General features: G+C 37.6%; 5 protein-coding genes across 5 annotated transcripts; 1 reads left to right on the top strand and 4 right to left on the bottom strand.

The window, feature by feature from the left end:
- Positions 1 to 430: 430 nt before the first annotated feature.
- On the bottom strand, positions 431 to 2,639 carry K444DRAFT_657499 (Aldo/keto reductase; the record flags this gene model as incomplete). The annotated part of the gene is made up of 6 exons (XM_024886163.1): positions 431 to 757; positions 799 to 1,062; positions 1,207 to 1,390; positions 1,549 to 1,692; positions 1,760 to 1,876; positions 2,617 to 2,639. 6 exons carry the CDS (start codon positions 2,637 to 2,639, stop codon positions 584 to 586), a joined length of 906 nt encoding a protein of 301 aa, XP_024727494.1. The 3' UTR covers positions 431 to 583.
- Positions 2,640 to 2,772: 133 nt separating this feature from the next.
- On the top strand, positions 2,773 to 4,217 carry K444DRAFT_576200 (WD40 repeat-like protein). Its single transcript, XM_024877510.1, has 3 exons — positions 2,773 to 2,954; positions 3,045 to 3,273; positions 3,337 to 4,217. Exons 1-3 carry the CDS (start codon positions 2,791 to 2,793, stop codon positions 4,009 to 4,011), a joined length of 1,068 nt encoding a protein of 355 aa, XP_024727493.1. The 5' UTR covers positions 2,773 to 2,790; the 3' UTR covers positions 4,012 to 4,217.
- Positions 4,218 to 4,230: 13 nt separating this feature from the next.
- Positions 4,231 to 4,937, bottom strand: K444DRAFT_621957 (uncharacterized protein). Its single transcript, XM_024882008.1, has 2 exons — positions 4,548 to 4,937; positions 4,231 to 4,405 (listed from the first exon to the last, which is right to left on the bottom strand). The coding sequence occupies exons 1-2, from the start codon at positions 4,597 to 4,599 to the stop codon at positions 4,278 to 4,280; spliced, it is 180 nt and encodes a 59-aa protein (XP_024727492.1). The 5' UTR covers positions 4,600 to 4,937; the 3' UTR covers positions 4,231 to 4,277.
- Positions 4,232 to 5,952, bottom strand: K444DRAFT_657497 (glycoside hydrolase family 10 protein; the record flags this gene model as incomplete). Its single annotated transcript, XM_024886162.1, has 5 exons — positions 4,232 to 4,405; positions 4,548 to 4,829; positions 4,960 to 5,438; positions 5,550 to 5,625; positions 5,824 to 5,952. 4 exons carry the CDS (start codon positions 5,950 to 5,952, stop codon positions 4,608 to 4,610), a joined length of 906 nt encoding a protein of 301 aa, XP_024727491.1. The 3' UTR covers positions 4,232 to 4,405; positions 4,548 to 4,607.
- A 746-nt stretch (positions 5,953 to 6,698) lies between these two features.
- Positions 6,699 to 10,925, bottom strand: K444DRAFT_670273 (DEAD-domain-containing protein). The gene is made up of 4 exons (XM_024887606.1): positions 10,231 to 10,925; positions 9,580 to 10,181; positions 8,743 to 9,137; positions 6,699 to 8,692 (listed from the first exon to the last, which is right to left on the bottom strand). The coding sequence occupies exons 1-4, from the start codon at positions 10,658 to 10,660 to the stop codon at positions 7,012 to 7,014; spliced, it is 3,108 nt and encodes a 1,035-aa protein (XP_024727490.1). The 5' UTR covers positions 10,661 to 10,925; the 3' UTR covers positions 6,699 to 7,011.
- Positions 10,926 to 20,174: the final 9,249 nt, after the last annotated feature.

The following is a 20,174-nucleotide window of genomic DNA, read 5'->3' as shown; positions in this document are numbered from 1 at the left end:
ACATTTCTCTGTTTTGTGTGTCTTTATCAAGCAGCATTGTATTTGTAAGTGAAGCAAGCGCCTCATGGCAGCGAGGGCTCGGAACTCCACGCAAGCGAGGCTGCATAAAAGGGGGAGGGGGGAGGGGGGAGGGGGGCAAGCTGCTTCGCACTCCGTCACGATGCTTTAACTCCTCATTGTATGCGATCACAAACCTCGAAGGTTGGCACTGAGGGATCTTCGACCTGTTCTTACCCGGCTGCTAGGTTTCTGATTTCGTGTTTCATCTGCTTGAACACTCTGAAGATTTCCTCCTGTATTGCCTGCCCGCGAGAATCACCTGAATCGGTATGCAAATATGGTTTTCACCATTCTAAAAATTTACTACGGGTGGTATGCATGAAGAGCTGATAGGAAACATTCAACTCAATTCAATGTTTGAGTATTATGTACAGTACTTAGCATACAAGGCTCTCCGGCGGCTTCCTTCAATCTGAGAAGGAGTCTCCCACTTTCAACTTTTTATCCCCATCACCCCTACTCCACTCTGGGCCGGATAGCCTCTGGCACATAATCAAACGTACGCGTCAAAATAGCAAGATCCTCAACTCCCTTCCATTTCCGCCAAAGGCAAGAACGCCATACGTGAACCCAAGTGACCAGTCACCCGCCTTCTAATATCCCTCAAATCCTCCTCATCCAACACAACACTCAACGCCTCAATGTTAGCCTTCAAATGCTCCACCTTCCTCCGGTCAATGAGTGGGAAAGTATTGGCCTGCTTCCTCATCATATAAGCAACGTAATACTCGTCGGCACCGTGCCCTTCTCCTCCGCACTACTCAACATCACCGTTCCCACCTGGTCAAATGTCTTCGCCCTGCCAGGATGATGTTCCATCCTCGAATCATTTTCTTTCTGCTGGGCGACCTGCTTTGCGGTCTTGAAGCGGCCTCCACCAAGAACTTCCCACGGGGCAACTGCCATCTGCTCAGCTTCACACAGCGCCAATATCTCGCGTTCCATCTCGCGGTCCGCAACGCTCCAGCGCCCCTGGTAGATTACAAACGGCATCGTGTTGAACTGCCGCGTGTATGCATTTCACTCTACTACGAATCAAGCTGGCATATCTTTTTGGCCGAGATACAAGACGGTCCCGGTGACCACAAGCCGATTCAGCGAGGTCATCAGCTCCGCGGGTGAAGTCACGAAGTCCTACCAATGCACGTAGAGAATGTCCAGATAGTTGGTTCGTAGTTTAGCGAGCGAGTTGTGCACGGTGAAGAGGAGCGCTTTACTGATGTTGCGGCCGTAGCTTGAAAGGATGGTACCCTCTTTGGCGTGTGGCAGGATATGGTTTCCAGAGAATCTTGTGGCGAGGACAATCCCGTTGCGGTTTTGTTGCATGGCACTGAGGCCCCCAGTGCCTTCTGGGTGTCTGTGTTACGTGATTAGGGGCATAGCTCCTGGGCATGTTTCACCCCTACATTGCTCTCCGGAGCACCCAATATATGCTCCTCAGAGAGCGCATTCTGCACTTGCGTCAGGTTTTTATGGGTTGAGAGCCACTCGCCCAGCCATTCTTCGATCTCGTCGTCTTGGTAGTTGTTTGCTGTGTCGATGAAGTTGCCGCCTTGTGAGTGGTAGAGATCTAGTGTCTGGAAGGCGGTCTCTTTGCTGAGTTCTCCCATGTATTGATTCCTGAATTTGAAGCTTAGCAATGATACTAACGACTTCTGAAGAATGCGGAAGTTGAGGTGGGACCTAGTGAGTAGACCACTATGTTCCAAAGTTCATCGTCCCGGGGAGAAGAGGGCTAACTCGGCCTGAAATTGAAAGTCTTAGAACACGGTGTCTGCCTAGCAGCGGCTTTGGAGCTGGGCCTCTGAAGAAGACTCTGGCATGATGAAAGTGTTCGACTTGAGCTAGAATGGAAATATCAAAGGGATGCTGGTGTTATCAAATGTGTTTGTATTTTACACCAATTAGCTTGGCAAAAAGCCTTGTGCTTTTATTTGAGCGTCTCATACCGCCTAATAATCCGAATATATTCTTGGATTATAAATGATGGATTGGTATTGCAACAAGGTGACCGGAATCCCGAGTTCCATCCTTGGAAATTGGTCAACCGTGCCGGGAGAGGAACGGGACTCTGTGGGAGAATATTGCGACACAGCTTTCCCATATGAACAGGGACAGAAAGTGAGATAACAAAGGAACACAATGGCGAGAGGATGTACTTTAGTACAAGCAATGGCTCGGGCAAGAGGGGTCTTTCAGAGAGCGGAGTATGAGCACCCCACGCTACACAAGAATGAAGAGCTTGGCAGATAGTAATTGTCAACTAGAAGTTGCTTGAAAGGGGATCATAGTCGAGCGATTGAAAGTTCAAGTAGCAGCAAACCAAGGCGTCTAGGTCTCCAAGATACAATCCGCAGCACAGGAGAAGGAGAGAATCGGGAACCACAGGGGCAGCAGAGAGAGCTGAGCCAAATCGAGAGAGGTTAGCAAGGGTCATATGCCCTTTGAGCTCCTCTCTGTACTGGCTTTGGCTTGCAAGCAAGAGGGCCGAGTTCAAATCACTTGAGTTTTGAAAGCCATGATGACAAGTCTGTCAAAAAAAAAAAACAAGTGTACAATCTAAAGCCTGGCTCCGGCATAGGAAAACCTTCAACACCGAGCTTAGCACAACTCTCCCCACACCGCCTGCCACAAACGATTTGCACTTGCAGTTCTGCCACCTCGGCTGTCAAAAGCCGATCTTGTGAAAACAACAAGAACCACATCCAACAAGCAACCTTCATCAGCGCCATGATGGAGTTCCTCACGGCGGGTTATAATGGCTATGCCGTTAAATACTCGCCTTTCGTCAATGATCGTCTTGCGGTCGCAACCTCTGCCAACTTTGGCTTGGTCGGTAATGGACGCTTGTATATCCTTGGTCTCACTGCCAACGGCATCGTCCTTCTCAAGCAGTAAGTTTGCTCTTCGCTCTTCCCTCCCGGATTCCACAGTGCAGCAATCCGGGGTAGCAAATCCGGGGAAAGAGCTAACAGATCGAGCAGATTCGACACCCAAGACGCGATCTACGATACCGCTTGGTCCGAGTTGAATGAAAATCAAGTTGCAGTTGGCTGTGGAGATGGTTCAGTCAAGCTGTTCGACCTTTCTGGTGCTGGCAATGGCCCTGTCCAAAACTGGCATGAACATAGTCGTGAGGTTTATGCTACTTCATGGAACCTGATCACAAAGGATACCTTCGCCACAAGCTCTTGGGATGGTAGCATTAAGCTGGTACGCGTCTACCCGTGTTTCCCCCGCGCTTTGATCAAAGACATTGCTAACAGCACTTGACAGTGGTCTCCTCAACGTCCAAGCTCGATCCTCACTCTGCCTACTCACTCTTGCACCTACTCGACAGCCTTCTCCCCTCACTCTCCGTCTATCATCTCCTCTGTCACCTCAGACAGCCACATCCGCATCTTCGATCTTAGAACCCCCGCTTCTGCTTCTAACCACTTGGTTCAATTGATCCCGATTCACGGGGCTGCTCCGGTCCCTGGCTCAACCTTCGCCACGAACCGCCCACCTCTAACCCAACCGTCCGAGTGCCTTACCCACGACTGGAACAAATACCGTGATACCATTCTGGCAACTGGAGGAGTTGACTCGATCATCCGCACCTTTGATATTCGCAATCCACGTCAACCCGTTGCTCTCTTGAGAGGCCATGAGTACGCTGTTCGCAAGCTTGCCTGGTCCCCGCACCTTAGTGATGTCCTCATTAGCGGTAGCTACGACATGTCCGTTAAAGTTTGGTCCGATGGCACTGCAGTTGGCTCGTATGGTTCTCACCCTGGCATTCGCGGCCCCCGTGAGCTCGGATCCATGGAGGCACACACTGAGTTCGCTACTGGCGTAGATTGGTGTTTGTTTGGAGCCGAAGGCTGGGTTGCATCTACTTCCTGGGACTCCCGGGTCTTGGTTTGGGATGTCCGCACAGTCATGGCACCTCACAGCTACGGACCATAAAGCAAGATTCCTCGTTCTTCTGGACAATGCATAACTGGCGTTTGGAGATGTTGCATATGGGACAAAAATGGCGTTAATAATGATGAGATGATACCATAGGCGTTCTGGCGTTCAATGTAGATGGCAATCATGGAACGATCACCCTTTTACATAAGGGCGGCAAGCTGCATACATGGTTCATTATACATTAGATAGAAAATAATTCGAATGAATGAACTTTCTGTCTACTCATTGGTCCATTTGATACCAGAACTATCACCACCCCATTACCACATTGTTCCTTTTAATACTGGTACACTTACCATCCTCCATGCTTGCCCATCCACCATTCCTTCCCCACCCATGCCTACTCCCATCCCCGCCCCAGCCATGGTGATGTGGTGAATCATCATCCCTAGGTAAAAGCAGATTTAGCAGTTGCTCAGTAATAATGTTCTAAGAGCACTGGGGCGTTGTCGAGTAAATGTGCCAGAACAAGTGGGATATTGTCTCGGGAGCAAATCATGAAACGCCCAGCAATGGGGAACAGAACTTACTTATCATCAGCTCCATCATCTCCATCACCTCCATCATCTCCATCATCTCCATCGTCTCCATCATCTCATCATCCTCGTCGGCATCCCCATTATCATACGGGTTGTCCGAACCATCTCCCCCAAATCATCTGTCCCATTCCCAACAGTCACCGGACTCGTGATTGTCACTGTCCCATTCTTAAATGCATCCACAATCCCCTGGTAAGCCGGATGTTTCGTAAAATTCGCAAACCAAAGCCCAGCGCTTCCATATCCAGCAAAAACACCCGGTGTCCAGGAGTTCTATGACCATCTCATTAGCTTCCCTCTCCGCTCCCTCTCCCCTCCCTCAACTCCAAGAACGTGGAAGTTGGACTCACAGGGTCATAGAAATCCCAAATAGTGATACCAACACAAGCACCAACCTGCAAACATGCTCCAGTGTATTCTTATACGCTTCACTCTGGCTCGCTAAATTCGTATTATTCTCCGGCTCCAACAACCTAACATCCAGCTCTGTAACCGCCATGTCCGAACCCATATCAGCAAACTCCCTCATATCCGCGATCTGCTCATCCAGACTCGGACTTCTGCCCACCGTAAAGTGGCTCTGCAGTCTAACCCCGTCAATCTTGATCCCATCATCTTGTAGGAACTTGATGATGTTGGCTCTCGCGGCATTTGGCTTGTTGCCCACATGCTCGATGCCGTAGTCGTTGTAATAAAGCTTGGCGTGGGAGTCCGCTGCTGCTGCGACTTTCAAGGCGATTTTTATGTAGTAGGGCCCGAGGAAGGTAAGGAAGGTATCGTTACGGTAGGTACCGTCGTCGTTCAGGGCTTCGTTCAGCACGTCCCAGGCGTAACATTGGCGAGCCCAGTACTTTGCTTCGTCAGTGACGTGGTTGATGAGAGCTGTAGTGAGAGTTTCCTTCGTCTAAGTAGTATTGTCGACTGAGATGAGAGAGATTAGCTGGTTGAGGGGATTGACAGTCGGAGGGGCGGTGGGGAGGGGGATATATATACCCCATGGGGCCAGCTGGGAGTGCCAGACTAGATTATGGCAGCGGAGAAGTTGCCCGTTCTTCTTTGAGCTCCGCAACTACTGAGCCTATTGTGTAGTTGAAGACATCCTGCTCTGGCTCGACTGCGAACCACTACCTCATTCATCAGCTCTTTCCTTCTTGTGTATTCTCCAATCCAATGCATTGGTGCTGAAAAGATGCACCCTCATCCTGTTAGACGGTACCAACCGGCCAAACCCGCTGGTGTTCGACAAGCTCTTTTCCTATTCTGTGACATTCAACTCCATATTATCCGTCGCGGTCCCAAAATACAGCTTCCCAGCCGCCTTCGCAAGATCATTGAGCTGCGCAGAAACGGGAGGGACAGCTGCCGCAACAGCGAGGACTTGAGCTTGAAAACGCATCTTGACTCGACCGCTTGGTAAGTACAGTACAACGAGAATTCAATTGACAAAACTCACGCGGGGAAACAGCAAACGAAGTGGACAGTGAGACATGTTACAATTCTCTGGTGGGAAAGAAGACTTCATCCGTCAGGTTGAGATCATCACCAACTGAGCGGGGGGCAATATGGATCTGAGTTGTCACTCTCTCCAATGCACCGCAAGCTGCGGTCCCGATTCCAACACGTTGGCGTGTGAAACAAGCGCAGGCTCAATCTTCATCGTAAGACTTTTCTCTCTGCGCCGCTTCATGGATAAAACTTCAACCCTCGATACCTCCTCTCTGCGATATTGTGGCTTCGGTTGCCTGTTTTGCCATCATTGAGGGGAAGACACTTCCCTCCTCAAGTGTCCAATTGAATTTGGTTTCAGATTACAACTTCAGTGGAGAGAAAGGAGTAATTGTTGTGAGGTAAGCAGAGTTCCGAACACGTAGAAACGTTTCTCCATCACCAGACACCAACAGGTTTCTCGTACCTAGCCGGATGAATTTGCAAACTTAGCGTAAATATGGGGATCAAGAAGTCGGGGAGACCGGGGGTCAGGCGGCCAGGGTCTGCATAACCAATTACTGTAACAAGCCAAGGAAATATGGTTTTGCCGGCTTGGAGCGTTGGCGACGTTTGTCGTAAAGTGAGAGGGATGATTGAGGGGATGATTGACGTCGCCATTTGTCCCTGATACTTAGTCTGTAAGATCCGAATGTCTTGTCTTTACGTAATCCCGAAGAACGATTCATCCATCCCTTGAAGAAATGAGGTGCGGCTTGGTCAACAGACCTTGGAGAAAGTAGAGTTGAATTGCTGTCGTGCTAGTTTGACAAAGGACTTCTAGCAGAAACCCCTTTGCCTAAATACCCAGAACGCTCTGCAATGATCTACCCAACCGATGCCAGCGGCCCTGAACGCCATCTCACTATTCATACATTCCTTGCTCGTTTTATACACCCACAAACGAAAAATCGAACAGAGCCAACTCAAGTCAGCCGCCTGGTGTACACAAGCAACAAAAGGTAGTTCGTTAAAAGCTTGCCTCCTCGCGGAATCTCGATTCCGCTCCCCCACGTCCACCTCCGCGTTTGTCTCCACCGAATCCACCAGTTCTTCCACCCCAGCCACTTGATCTGTTTCCAAATCCACCATTTTGTCCTCCGCGGTCTCCAAAGCCACCTCCCTGTCTTCGGTCGCCGCCGAATCCGCCAGATCGATCTCCAAATCCACTGCGACCTTCCCCACCTCTCGCACCGAACTGGCTACCGAAATCATCGAAGTTGTCTCGCTCACGTTCCACAATGTTCATTCCTTGAACTCTTGTCAGCCCCATCTTCTGTGCCAGACGCGGAGAGACTGGCGGAGGCTTCTCATAACCCCAGCCATATCTAGTCAACTGATTCAGAGCTTCCAGCAGTCCGGGATTTCGCGCGACGTGTCCTAAAGAGGCTATATAAGCCGCTTCCTTCAAGCGGCGGTCGACCATCCTAGTTGCGGCGGCGACTTGGCTCAAGGTCCTCGCTAAGGATTTTGGCAACTGGGCATCTTGTGTCATATCCAGTTGAGCAGCTTCCAAGCTCTTGTCAGGCGTAATTGGCAAGCCACGGAGTCTTTGTCGTGCTTCCCTAACCTCAGCCTGGTTGATGATTATCCATCCTTCTCCAGCCTTGTCTCCTCGTCCTGTTCTGCCGATTCGATGGATGTATTGCTCCTTGTTAGGAGGTAGACCAACTTGAATGACGTGAGTGACATTGGGGAAATCCATACCACGAGCAGTCACATCAGTAGAGAAGAGTATTGCGGACTTCGCTTTGCGGAAACGTTCGGATACTCGGGTACGCTCCATTTGAGTGAGTTGGCCGTGCATCAGAGAAATCTCAGCTGGGTACAAAGGGTACTTTCCCCACATTCCACCATCTTCGCTTTTCAGGTTATTGAAGATTTGGTGAGCAAGTTGGACTTGAGTTGTTTGAGACAAATAGACGATTGCTTTGAAAGGTTTGGCCGCGAGTCCTAATGTCTCGGCGTCCTGTGCTGCTTTCGCAACTCCGCGCTTGCATAATTCCAATAGAGCTGGCATATGATTTTCCATTCCCGGAGTTACAGCAATGTACTGAGGGACCTTCTCGTGAGTCGCAAGATCACCTTCCTTGACCGTTTGAACAAAGTGAAAATTGGGCTTCAATGTTCGTCGAACCAGATGCATGACCTCCTTGGGAATAGTCGCTGAGAAGAGGAGCGTTTGGCGATCAACACGTTGGCGGTTGGGCAATAAGGCGAGAATTTCCTCGATATCCCTGGAGAATCCATCATCCAGAAGTCTGTCAGCCTCATCGAGAACCAAAGTCGTCAAATTGGGTGCTTGAACCCCACTATATTCGTCCGACAGGAGATCAGTCAGTCTGCCAGGAGTCGCCACGAGCAAATGGCATCCCTCGTATTGGGTCTTTCTAAGCATTAGTCTCTTGCTATTGCCACCAACTGCAACCTGAACTCTCAAATCTGTATTATAGCAGAGCTTGTTTGCCTCTACAGCAATTTGCTCCGCCAATTCGCGAGTGGGAGAAATAATGATTGCTCGGATATCGGAGGCTCTGGCTTTGGAGTATCGCTGTCGGGTGGCAAGATCAGGATCCTTTCGGAGGATGTTCTGGATAGTCGGGATGAGGAAGCCAAGCGTTTTACCTGTACCAGTTCGTGCTTGCGCAACACTGAATCCAGTCAGAGTAGATCATTGACCGTTATGATAAGGTGCACTCACATATCGGTACCTTGCAAACCCTGATTGATTGTCATTGTCTGCACCTCCGTCATGGTATGATGACCCATGCCCTTGGTAATCTCAGCGATGATATTTGGATGTACCATATCATGCTCAACCAATTCTTGGAACTTGGTGATCTCCCTGAAGGATGCTGGCTGCTCGATCGAACCATCTTCAGCAAACCGCTGCGAACTTCTTGCAGCACCGGCCTGATTCGTCAACGTAGACGATACATGGAGCCATCGCGCTTCAATCGCTGGCTTCACAGAGCTTTGGACTGCTAGACATAGTGTTGATGGTCTCGTGGATGGTATTCGTGTTATAGGAGCTGCTCCACGAATAGCTTTCGAAATCGAGGCTGGGCCTCTTCTGCAGAGGTTGAACATCGTCGACTTTAACGACCAAAAGTCCAATGAGAACAAATGTATTAAAATAGGCGAGATTGAAGAGTGGAATCAATACCAGAAGGAATGTGGATGAAAATCGCGAACTGGAGTTGCTAAAAAAAATCTCGTGAGATTGTCATGGAACTTTTTTTTTTGAAGCTAAGGTTAAGGCACGTGACAGCACCCCTATTCGAATATTTACTGACCTGTGGGATGTCTCACTTCTACTATATGAGTGAAGAATGGCTGTCTTTTCTAAGTGTGCTCATTTGTTTAAAGTCAATATCTCTTTCTAAGACCGCATACCCAAATCTATAAACTCCTCAAAACGTCATCTATCTTGGGTATCACCAAGCAAAATGCAGCGCTGCCATCAAAATCGTTCCGGAAATCATCAATCATCGTCCACCATCAACTCATCAAATACAACCGCGGCTTATCTCCTCACTACTCCTTGTGATCTCCTCGGAGCAGCCCCTATAATCACCATCCCCTCCCCAACACCCTCATGAATACCACCAGTAATGCCTTCCAAAAACCAGGCAGCGGTCTGGGTAATCATTTTCCCCACTTTGCCATCCCCCATCCCATAAATTGCACTCGTGAAGCTCATCCCCGTCTTACCGAGGGAATCCACCGTCTCGATCCCCTGACTGAATAGCTTCTCCGAGATCTTATGTTCCCGATCATATTGATATGCAGCACTGAGGAGGTACTTCAGATACGGGAGTATGAATTGGAAGAGTATGAAAACTTGGACGATCGTGGAAGCAAGTGTACGATGTAAGAGTGATGGTTGGTCGCTCGGAGGGGAGACAATGTGTGCATTGTACCCCGGGTTGACATTGAAAAGCAGAGGGTCCACCACACCGGGTGGTAGAGCACCCCGAATACTCAATTGTTCTTCAGTCGACATATCCGAAGGTAGTCCTTGAAGAAGGTAGGTGAGGGCGTGGAGGTAGACCTGTCTCGCAAAATTTGCGTTCCCAAATCTCGCGGCTTGGGATATTGCAGAGGATTCTTCGACGGCCAGACTGAGCAGATTGAGACCTAGAAATTCTAATTGGTAAGGATTAAAAGAATAACAAGGATCGCGTACCTTGATTTGCAAACTTCCAACCTATCCCGCTTCTGCTCTCCGTCAGCTCCAACCTAGATGTCTGCCTTCCCTTGCCTGTACTCGTCTGCAGCATATCCTCATCACTCGAAGTCGAAAGGCTCTCCACAAAATACCGCGCAATGTCTTCCTCGTTATTCAAAGCTGCAGCGCCACTCAACACAATCGCAGATGCGTATTCTGGCGTTCGAGCCCCAGACGCATGTCTCGAGTCTGCAGATTTGCGTCTAGTCACCAAACCATACATCGAAACGGAGCGGCGGAGTGAAGGAAGGCGGGGTAATCGGGATTGGACAGCAGATGGGAGCATGGAGTAAAGCATTGATGCTTCTTTCGTTGGAGGCGCAAATTCGGCGGTGATGGGCCGATTTCGAATCGCAGCTGGATGATTACGCTGGCGCATCTGTGCCATGTCGATAATAACCCTTGCGTACGTGCTTCGGGACCAGACGAGTGGATGAAGGTAATATTTGGTGAGTAATCGCCGGCGAGAGTTATGAAATATAAAGGGAGGAGAATCGAAAGCTCATAGAGCAACTCGGAGAGAAGCTATATCGAAAACATTGTAGGAAGGTACAGGCTTATTTGAACGTCGAAGAATCATATGTCAGTATTGTATAAGAAGTAAGGACTGTCGGAGCGAGCAGGAGGCAAATTCATACACATGTGGTAGAAAGTGGGTGAAGATGTTGAGAATAGGCGTCAAGATCCTTGTCGCTTTGCATGTGAACCAATAGCCATGGCATGTGAAAGTGTGAGCCTCTGCACGTGACTATGTCCTCCAAGTCCCAGAAGGGGGGATTGGTGTAACGGTAATTGTACTTGTTTTAGGCTTTCTATTTAGTATTCGCAAGTGCAAAAGGGGGCGATTCAATGGCGATGGAAAGTTCCAGCTTTGAATCATCCCTATTCTCACCCCTTGGTTAGCGACACGAGTGATCAGGAGCAACACAAGATGAGATAGAGATGATTAACATTATCCAGCAAAGAGAGACTACGAAGGTGGGTCGAGTTTTAATTAGCTCGAGGCAGTCCTGGTAGTGACATTCATTGCTTCCTTCTAATCGTCTTAAAGATCATCCATACGTTCTCTCAGCCGCAGACTCCGTTGCCTCAACCTTCTTCCACAGTGGGACAATGCGAAAGGGATGGGCATGAGGACAAGTGCCAGGAACCCAAGCAAGGAGCCCACCCACCTGTAACCCAGATTCTCGAACATTTGCATACGGAAGAGGGGGAAAACGCCGCCTACCAAGTTGCGTGAGAAGCATGTTCCTGCCAGCACACTTGCCGCATACACCTATCGATATTCAGCGGTGAGCATAGAAGAGTAAGTTCGAAGGTTTATGTTATAGGTATCTTCCACATACATAAACCTCATGAGAATAAAGGTACAAAACGACCAACCATAAAACGCCGATGTGATGGTAGCAGTGTGTCAAAAAAGTAATCAAGGTATTCCGAATATTCATGAATATTCATGATTAGCTTGAATAGAATATAATTACCGCAATGCTTAAATAATTTGATTAGATTAGAATATATAATCATGAATATTCATTAATACTTTGATTACTCTGCACGTGACTATATCACGTGATACTCTAGCCTAATTAAGTAGAGATCCCGCTCTAGTGTCTCCTTAGCGCCACCTCGCTGCCTAATTAGTGGGTCGAAAGCCTTCCAAAGACGATACTAGATCGGGAGCCATACCTAATTAGGTTAGTATATCACGTGAGACAGTCACGTGTGTAGTAATCAAAGTATTCATGAATATTCATGATTACCTCAATTAGAATCTGATTAGAATATAATTAGTGGGTATTTTTAATGAATAAATTAGATTACTAGCCAGTATTCTAATCCAGCTTTAGGTTGTTTATTATTTAGCTAATCATAGTTGTGTAATGACTAAGATCGAGCCAGGGGGAGGTATTATGCCACCAGGAGCCAGATATCGGGAATCGAACCCGACCTACTAGATTACTCGCACCCTTTATTTTAGTTTAACGGCTGGCCAAGCGCAGGTCTCGACTCCATATAGTAGGGAGAAGTCATACTCTCGGTCTGCCATATCTCATATAACCTTAATACCTAATATTTCTATTCTGATTCTGTTTCCCATTCTATATCTTTATCCGGTCCCAGATAATTAATCCCGTCCGCCTCAGGTTCAGGGTCTTCCTTTCCTATACTCGGGAGTCTTTACAGGAACCTTGGTCCATAAATAATACTTAGTTATAATAGGGGTTTCTCTTACCTTTCTTTAAACTTTATTAGATTTATTTCCCGATCTTGGTATCTCTCTAGTATATAAGCTGCCCTGTTTACTAGGACCTGGTTCTTAATTACCTTTTTATAATTATTTCTGGCCATATCTGGTTTCTATAATTTATAGTTAGATATAAAGAAATATAATAGGAAGTTCTTCTAAATATACTATACTATAGTTTAATAAAAAATCTTTTATTTTCTATTTTCGGGATCTTTAGTCCGGAATAGGCTAAAAGCTATAAAAATAATAAGTTTATTAATTATTTTTAAGGAAATAAGTCTTATTTCTTATTCTATATTTCTTAGACTCATTAGAATTAAGTTAAGCTTTTCCTAGATAACTTTTATAATTATATATTCTAGTTATATATGTTTTATTATTAGATCTATTTTATAAATTAAATATATTTAAAGTTCTTTTACTAGCTAGTTTAGGTTCTTTCTTATTCTTATTCTATTATATAGAAAGTACTATATTAAATCCCTTGCTTTAGGGACCCTAAACTTAATACTTATAGCCTTTTATAGCTATTTCAGGGATTTTATTATTCCTGTTAGCCTTTATAGTACTATAAGTAATCTCGTAATTCTATTACTAAAATTAATACTCGAGAGCTTTTAATTTATTAGTATCTTATATATTCTTATAAATTCCTAGATCTAGGGGCTTTCTTTCTTATTCTTTATTTTATATCTAAAAATAAAGTTAGCCGGGATTAGGCTAGTTAGATCTAGTTCTATATCTTTACTTTTAAGAAAGTTCTTTATTTTTCGGGAAGGCTTTCTATAATTTTCTTAATACTTTTTTTAGTATTTAATTTTTATATTATTATAAATTCTCCTGGAATTATAGGCTTTACTTCTATAAAGTTCTAGATATTTCTAATTACTTTCTTATTTCTAATCTATATTTCTTTCTATATATTTAATCCCTAAACTCTAGATCCCAAACCTATTATTCGAGCGATTTATAAGTAATATTAGAAATATATATTTAGTATATTATATATATTTTTTAGTTCTTTTATAATAGTAGTTATAGTAAATATTATAAGCTTTCTTTATTATTCCTAAATAAAAGCAAATTTATAGAATATAATTAGTTTAGGATATAATTACTATATTTAGGATATATTAATTATTTTCTAAATTAATTATAAGGCTATTTTTATTTAGATATCTCTAATAATTAACTCTTTAGTAATTTGGGCCTATATTAGCTATAGTATTTATATTGCCCTTATTATAGTAGCTATAACTAATATTATTATTATTATATTTAGATTAAAGTAATTATTAGTATAGTTATTTCTTTAGGAATTATATATATAATTATAAGATATAAGATATAAATAATAGGATATAAGTAATAAAATATAAGATACGAGATATAATTATATAACCTTATATCCTATTAGTAACTTAACTAGTAAACTAGACCTCTTTAGGCTTAGTAAATTTAGGGATTATATATTAATACTATAATACTATAATTCCTATTTCTAAATAATAACTTTACTAACTAATATAACTAGTATTTCTATACCTATATAATAGTACTATATATTACTAGTAAACTAATACTAATTAGTTTATATTTAAATTAAAATAAGGTTTATTTATATATATATAGATTAGATAATAAGAAGAATTAAGCTATATTTATTTAAGATTTAGTTCTTTAGAAATAAAGCTATTATTCTATATTAAAGAGAAAATAACTATTAATTATTTTTATTTATAATTTGGTTTTATAGGAAAAGAAAGATATTTAATCTTACTAAGGCCTAACTAAGCTATATTAAAGAAAAGAAATAATAGTTACCTTTATTTATAATTCGGTTCTATAAGAAGAAAAGATACTAATTCTTACTAATTACTAAATAATTAATTATTTAATTATCTAACTATTTTATAAAACTACTTTCTTTATAAAAAATTACTTTTTTTATAATTACCTAAATATCTGGGGCTCTTAAGCTTTAGGACTATTAAATTTTCCCGGAATCTCAATATTTTACTTCTTGAATTTCACTTCCTAAATTTCTTATTATAAATGAAATTTTTACCTCAAATATAATAACTCCTACTTACCTACTTTACGAATTATTCTTCTTTTTACGAATTTATTCTCTTTATAAATTACTATACCTCGAACTAAGTATAAGCTTATAGAATATATAATAGTAAAACCTATTATAGTAAATAATTCCTTTATTAGATCTATCTAATTCAATTATTTTATACTTATAGAAACTAATAATTTTAAGGAAATAGTAATAAAATAGAGATATGAAATTAATCTAGATATTATTATAGCCTATAAGATATCTGAGTTCTTAAATACTAAGCTATTTTAATATATTTTCTATAAAATAATTAATAATAATCTTTAGAAGCTATTTAGATATAATTTCAAGAACTTTATTTATTAAGGGAACTTTAATAAGCTTAAATTCCCGGAGATACTATATTTATATAAGGTTCTTTAATATAATAATATATATATATAATAAAATATTAGTATTTTTATTATTATAACTATTTTATTTTCTATTATTAAGGAAAATATATAATATATCTAGATAAATAAGAATCTAATAATAGCTAGACTAAACCTTATTAAAAGACTAATTCTATTAGGCTTTATTACTCTTACTAAAAACAAATACCTAGAACCTATTATCTTTAATATTTCTATATTACTATTATTTTCTTTATTATTATATCCTATATTTCTACTAGATTTATATACTAATATAGAAGCTCTAGAAATAAATAGTATATTTTTATTAGTTCTATTACTTCTACTAGCCCTATTACTATTACTATAACTATATTTAAATACTTTCTAAATATCTTTAATTATAAGACTTATTAGAGAAATTACTAAAATCTATACTAAAAAATAAATATATAATAGATCTAATAGTAATTTTAATTATAAACTTACTATTTTCCTTAATATTTACTAATATATAGAGCTTTTATAAGAGATACTAATGCAAGCTTTTCCTATTATATTAAAGAAACTAGCTTAAAACTACTTCTATAATAACTAGCTTTTTTAGTATATATATAAAAAGGCTTATATTAATATTTATAGCTTTTTTAAAGGCCCTAGATTCGAATATTAAAATTTAAATATATGAAATACTATTATATTAGTTTTTATAATAGCTAAATTCCCGGAAAAAATAATATTTAAGACTATTTAATTACTAATTAATGAATTATATTAATTATAATATAGTTTTATATTTAACTTATAAAATATTAAATTTCTCTATAATAAAATTATTATTTCTTATTAAGGTTTCCGAATATATAAATATATAATCTCAGACTTTCCTATAAATCTTAACTAGCTTATTAATAAGCTCTAGTTATTTATTACTATATATAAAAGTAAATAATAAGCTAATCCCGAAATCTTTTTTACTAATTAATAATATTATTCTTAGAATTCTCTAAGCTATTATTTCTTCGGAAATTATTAATATAAATCTAGCTATAATTTCAGAACCTGTAATAATTACTTTAAATCCTATAATTATAATAATTATATTCTAAAGTCGTATTTTATATATAAGAAACCCGAATACTATTTATAGAAATATATATTAAAGAAATAAGAAACTAAAAAGACTTAATTTAGGAATAGAAATATCTATTAGTTCAGATTCCGAAATACTTATAACTTTAATAAATACTTTAGTAATACTTATATATAATATATTACTAAAGCTAAAGGTAAAGAAAATAATAAGAGTAATAAAAATAAACTAGTAAATAATGCTTTTAAGGCTTTATTAGTAGAAATAAATAAAGAAAAGAAATATTATCTAGATTTCTATTTTACTTTAGTTAAGAGCTTTTTAGCTACTTTTACTACTTCTGTTTTACTAATAATTATAGCTAATATTCTTATAAATAATTTTATTTCCCTTTTTCTTATATACTAGATAATAGGTAAAAACTATATTTTAGAATCTATTAAACTCTTAATAAAAAACACCTAAACTTTTATAATTAATAGTATATTAAAATATAATACTTATTACTTTTATAAAATTATAATTAATACTAGAGCCTTTAAATACTTAATTACTAGTTCTAACTAATTCCAAGCTCTTTAGTAAACTAATAATAGTATTAAACTTAATAAAACTCTTAAAAGTTAAGTTAATATCTAGTTTAGTATTAGATCTATATTTTCTATTAGATTTATATTTTCTATTAGATCTATAATAATAAATATACTAATTAGATAAGTATAATTCTATATTATATTTTTAAAGACTTTATTTTTACTTAGTTTAACTAATATAAATAAGCTAGAAGTTTATTTTAATAATCTTACTAATTATCTTATTATTTTTACTAGAAAATATATATTTATAATATAATATTTCGGATATTCTTTCTTATTTTAGAATATTATATTATAAGACTTTATTTCCGAATTCTTTATTTATAATTCCTGCTTTCTTATAAAAATTAAATTATAATATCTATATTATTATTTTAATTATCTATTTATTAGTAAGCTCCGAAATATACTAGAATAAACAAGCTATAATATTAATATAAAAGCCCTTAAGTATTTTATAAAATACTATAAATAATACTAGAAATATAGCTAATTTAAGAAATAATTTAAGTTTAATTTAAGAAATAATATTAGTTTTAATTACTTTATTATTATTAATATTTTCTATATTTCCGGTAAACCTATACTTTATATTATTAATAAAGGTACTTAATATTAAGCTAACTAATAATTCTAGAATATTAGTATAATATATATCTGGGATATATTTAAGTAATACTAGATTAATAACTATTTAGGCCCTTCTAATTAGATTATAGCAAATACTAGAAAATAGTTTACTAATAAGAAGTTTGCTTAGCTTATAAATACTATAGGAACTAAGGTTAAGATTATTTCTATAAAAGCTTATAACTTTATTAGAATTATAAAATATTACTATAGCTTAATCTAATATATTTATCTTATTATTATAGCTAAAGTTAATAGAATTAATAAGAATACTATATTTTAAATAGCTTTTAAGACTATTAATAACTTTATAGGACCTAATAGTATTATTTTAATCCTTTTAATTTATAATACTTTACTTTAAATAACTAAATATAATATCCTATTACTTATTATATTATAGTAATTAGTAGTATTTAAAAAAGTAATAGTAGAAATTTAGAAGCTTTAAGCTAGATATTAAATTATAAATACTTTAAATACCCGAAATAGTTCTAGTACTACTAATATTTATAAACTATTTCTAAATTCGAATATTCTTATTTAGTATAAAAGAAATACTAGTTAATCTAGTAATTAGAATAAACTATATAAGCTAGTAGCTATTAATAAGGAAAACTATATACTAGCTTTATTATATAATAATATTACTTTTTATTTAATTTTTATAAAGCTTTTTTATATAAGAAATATTAAGGTTATTACTAATAGCCTTAAACCTAAACCTATTTCCAAATCTAATAATAAAACTAAAAGTAATATAAATATAATTCTTTCTGCTATTTCTACTATTTTACTAAAGTATAATAAAGAATACTTTTATAAAACTCCGGATATTATAGTATTCCTATAGAATAATAAATTATACGAGGATTTCTATTAAATTAAAGTTATTAGTCTTTTAAAAAAGAATATATTTAAAGTTATTTCTAGATTTCAAATACTAAAAGAAATATATATTTTTAATTTCCGGTTTATTAATAAAATCAAGAATAAAAATATAAAAAAAGAGCTTAAGAAGTCGAAACTAGTTATCTAAATCTATAATAATAGTAAGTATTAGTATAGCTATTTCTTTGGGAATTATATATATAGTTACGAGATACGGGATACGGAATATAGATAATAGGATATAGGTAATAGGATATGAAATACGAGATATAGTTATGTAACCTCGCGTTCTATTAGTAACTCGACTAGTAGACTAGACCCCTTTAGGCTTAGCAGATTTAGGGATTATATATTAATACTATAATACTATAATTCTTACTTCTAAATAATAATAACTTTACTAACTAATATAACTAGTATTTCTATACCTATATAATAGTACTATATATTACTAGTAAACTAATACTAATTAATTTATATATATAGATTAGAGAAGATTTTAGATTAGTTCTAAAAGTATTTAGTAGCCTAAAACAAATCTAGTCTATTTTATATTAAAGGAGGGAACTACTTATTAACTTTACGAAAGTATTCGGTAACCTATAGAAAAGATATCTAGCTCTTACTAATTAATAAATAATTAGCTATTTAATTAATTAATTATTTAATTTCTATTATTCTTTAAAACTAACTTTTTTTGGCCCCAAGACTACTTTCTTGGAAATTATCTTTTCTATTTATATAATACCCGTATTTATAGAACTCTCTCTCCGGAATATATGCCCTATATATGCCCTTAAAGCTATTTAACTACTACTTCGATTTTATTATTAAATTAAGTTCTTTAAGCTTTAGACTCTCCCGGAATTATAATATTTCACTTCCTAAATTTCTTATTATAAATAAAATATTTAAGGGCAAAATATTTACTTTAATACTTATAATATTTCTAGATATCTGGGATATCTAAAATCTAAACCAGGTATCTGGATACTTTTACTACTAAACTCTTTCTATAAACCTATTACGAACTACCTTATCTTTAAACTCCTCCTACTACAAATCACACATATATACTAGGGAAAACCTAAACTCGGTTTAGTATAAATACTAATAAGAGAAAGAAACTAATTAAGAAATAGGAAAACGGTATTAATCTGGTAACTATAATAAAGGCTAAACTTTAGGAATATATAACTACTAAGATATATTAGTATACCTTATATAAGAAGAGTAATAATAATCTATAGGATCTATTTCAGAATAACTTTAAAAACTTTAATACTATAGTATATAATCTAATTAATTATATGCTTATATAAAATCTTTAAGCCTAACTTTAGTATAATAGTATCTATATTAAATAGAACTATAGAAACCTTACTATTATATAATTCTTTATTAATCTTACCTAAAAAAAGATAAAAAGTATATAAAATAAAGCTAATATTATTAATAATAATCTAATTAGAATAGATCTTCTTTAGGGACTTATTATATTAGTTTATTTTACTCTAGATAGAACTAGATATAAGGGAACCAGATAATCTTAGTCGAGAAATCAAGCTATCTATTTATCTCCTCCAAATTAAGGCTATTTACTACTTCTATTTTTACTACTACTAGTATTACTACCGAACCCAAACTACTATTAATTAGTACCTACTATTTCTGCTAAGAAGCTTATTAGGGAAATAGTAAAAATATATTTCAAAATATAGAAGTATAATAGAACTAATAGTAATTTCAATTATAAACTTACTATCTTCCTTAATATCTATTAATATATAGAGCTCCCAGAAAAGGTACTAGTAAGAGCTTTTCCTATTATATTAAAGGAACTAGTATAAGACTACTTCTATAATAACTAGCTCTCGAGCCATATATATAAAGAGGCCTATATAAATATTTATAGCTTCTTTAAAAGCCCCGGTTTTTATTATTAAAATTTAGATAAATAGAATACTATTACCTTAGT

Source organism: Hyaloscypha bicolor (genome assembly GCF_002865645.1).
Source record: "Hyaloscypha bicolor E unplaced genomic scaffold K444scaffold_183, whole genome shotgun sequence".
Classification (NCBI taxonomy): Eukaryota; Fungi; Ascomycota; class Leotiomycetes; order Helotiales; family Hyaloscyphaceae; genus Hyaloscypha; species Hyaloscypha bicolor.
The sequence above is the reverse complement of the archived record's forward strand: the minus strand, read 5'-3'. Positions and strand labels throughout refer to the sequence as shown.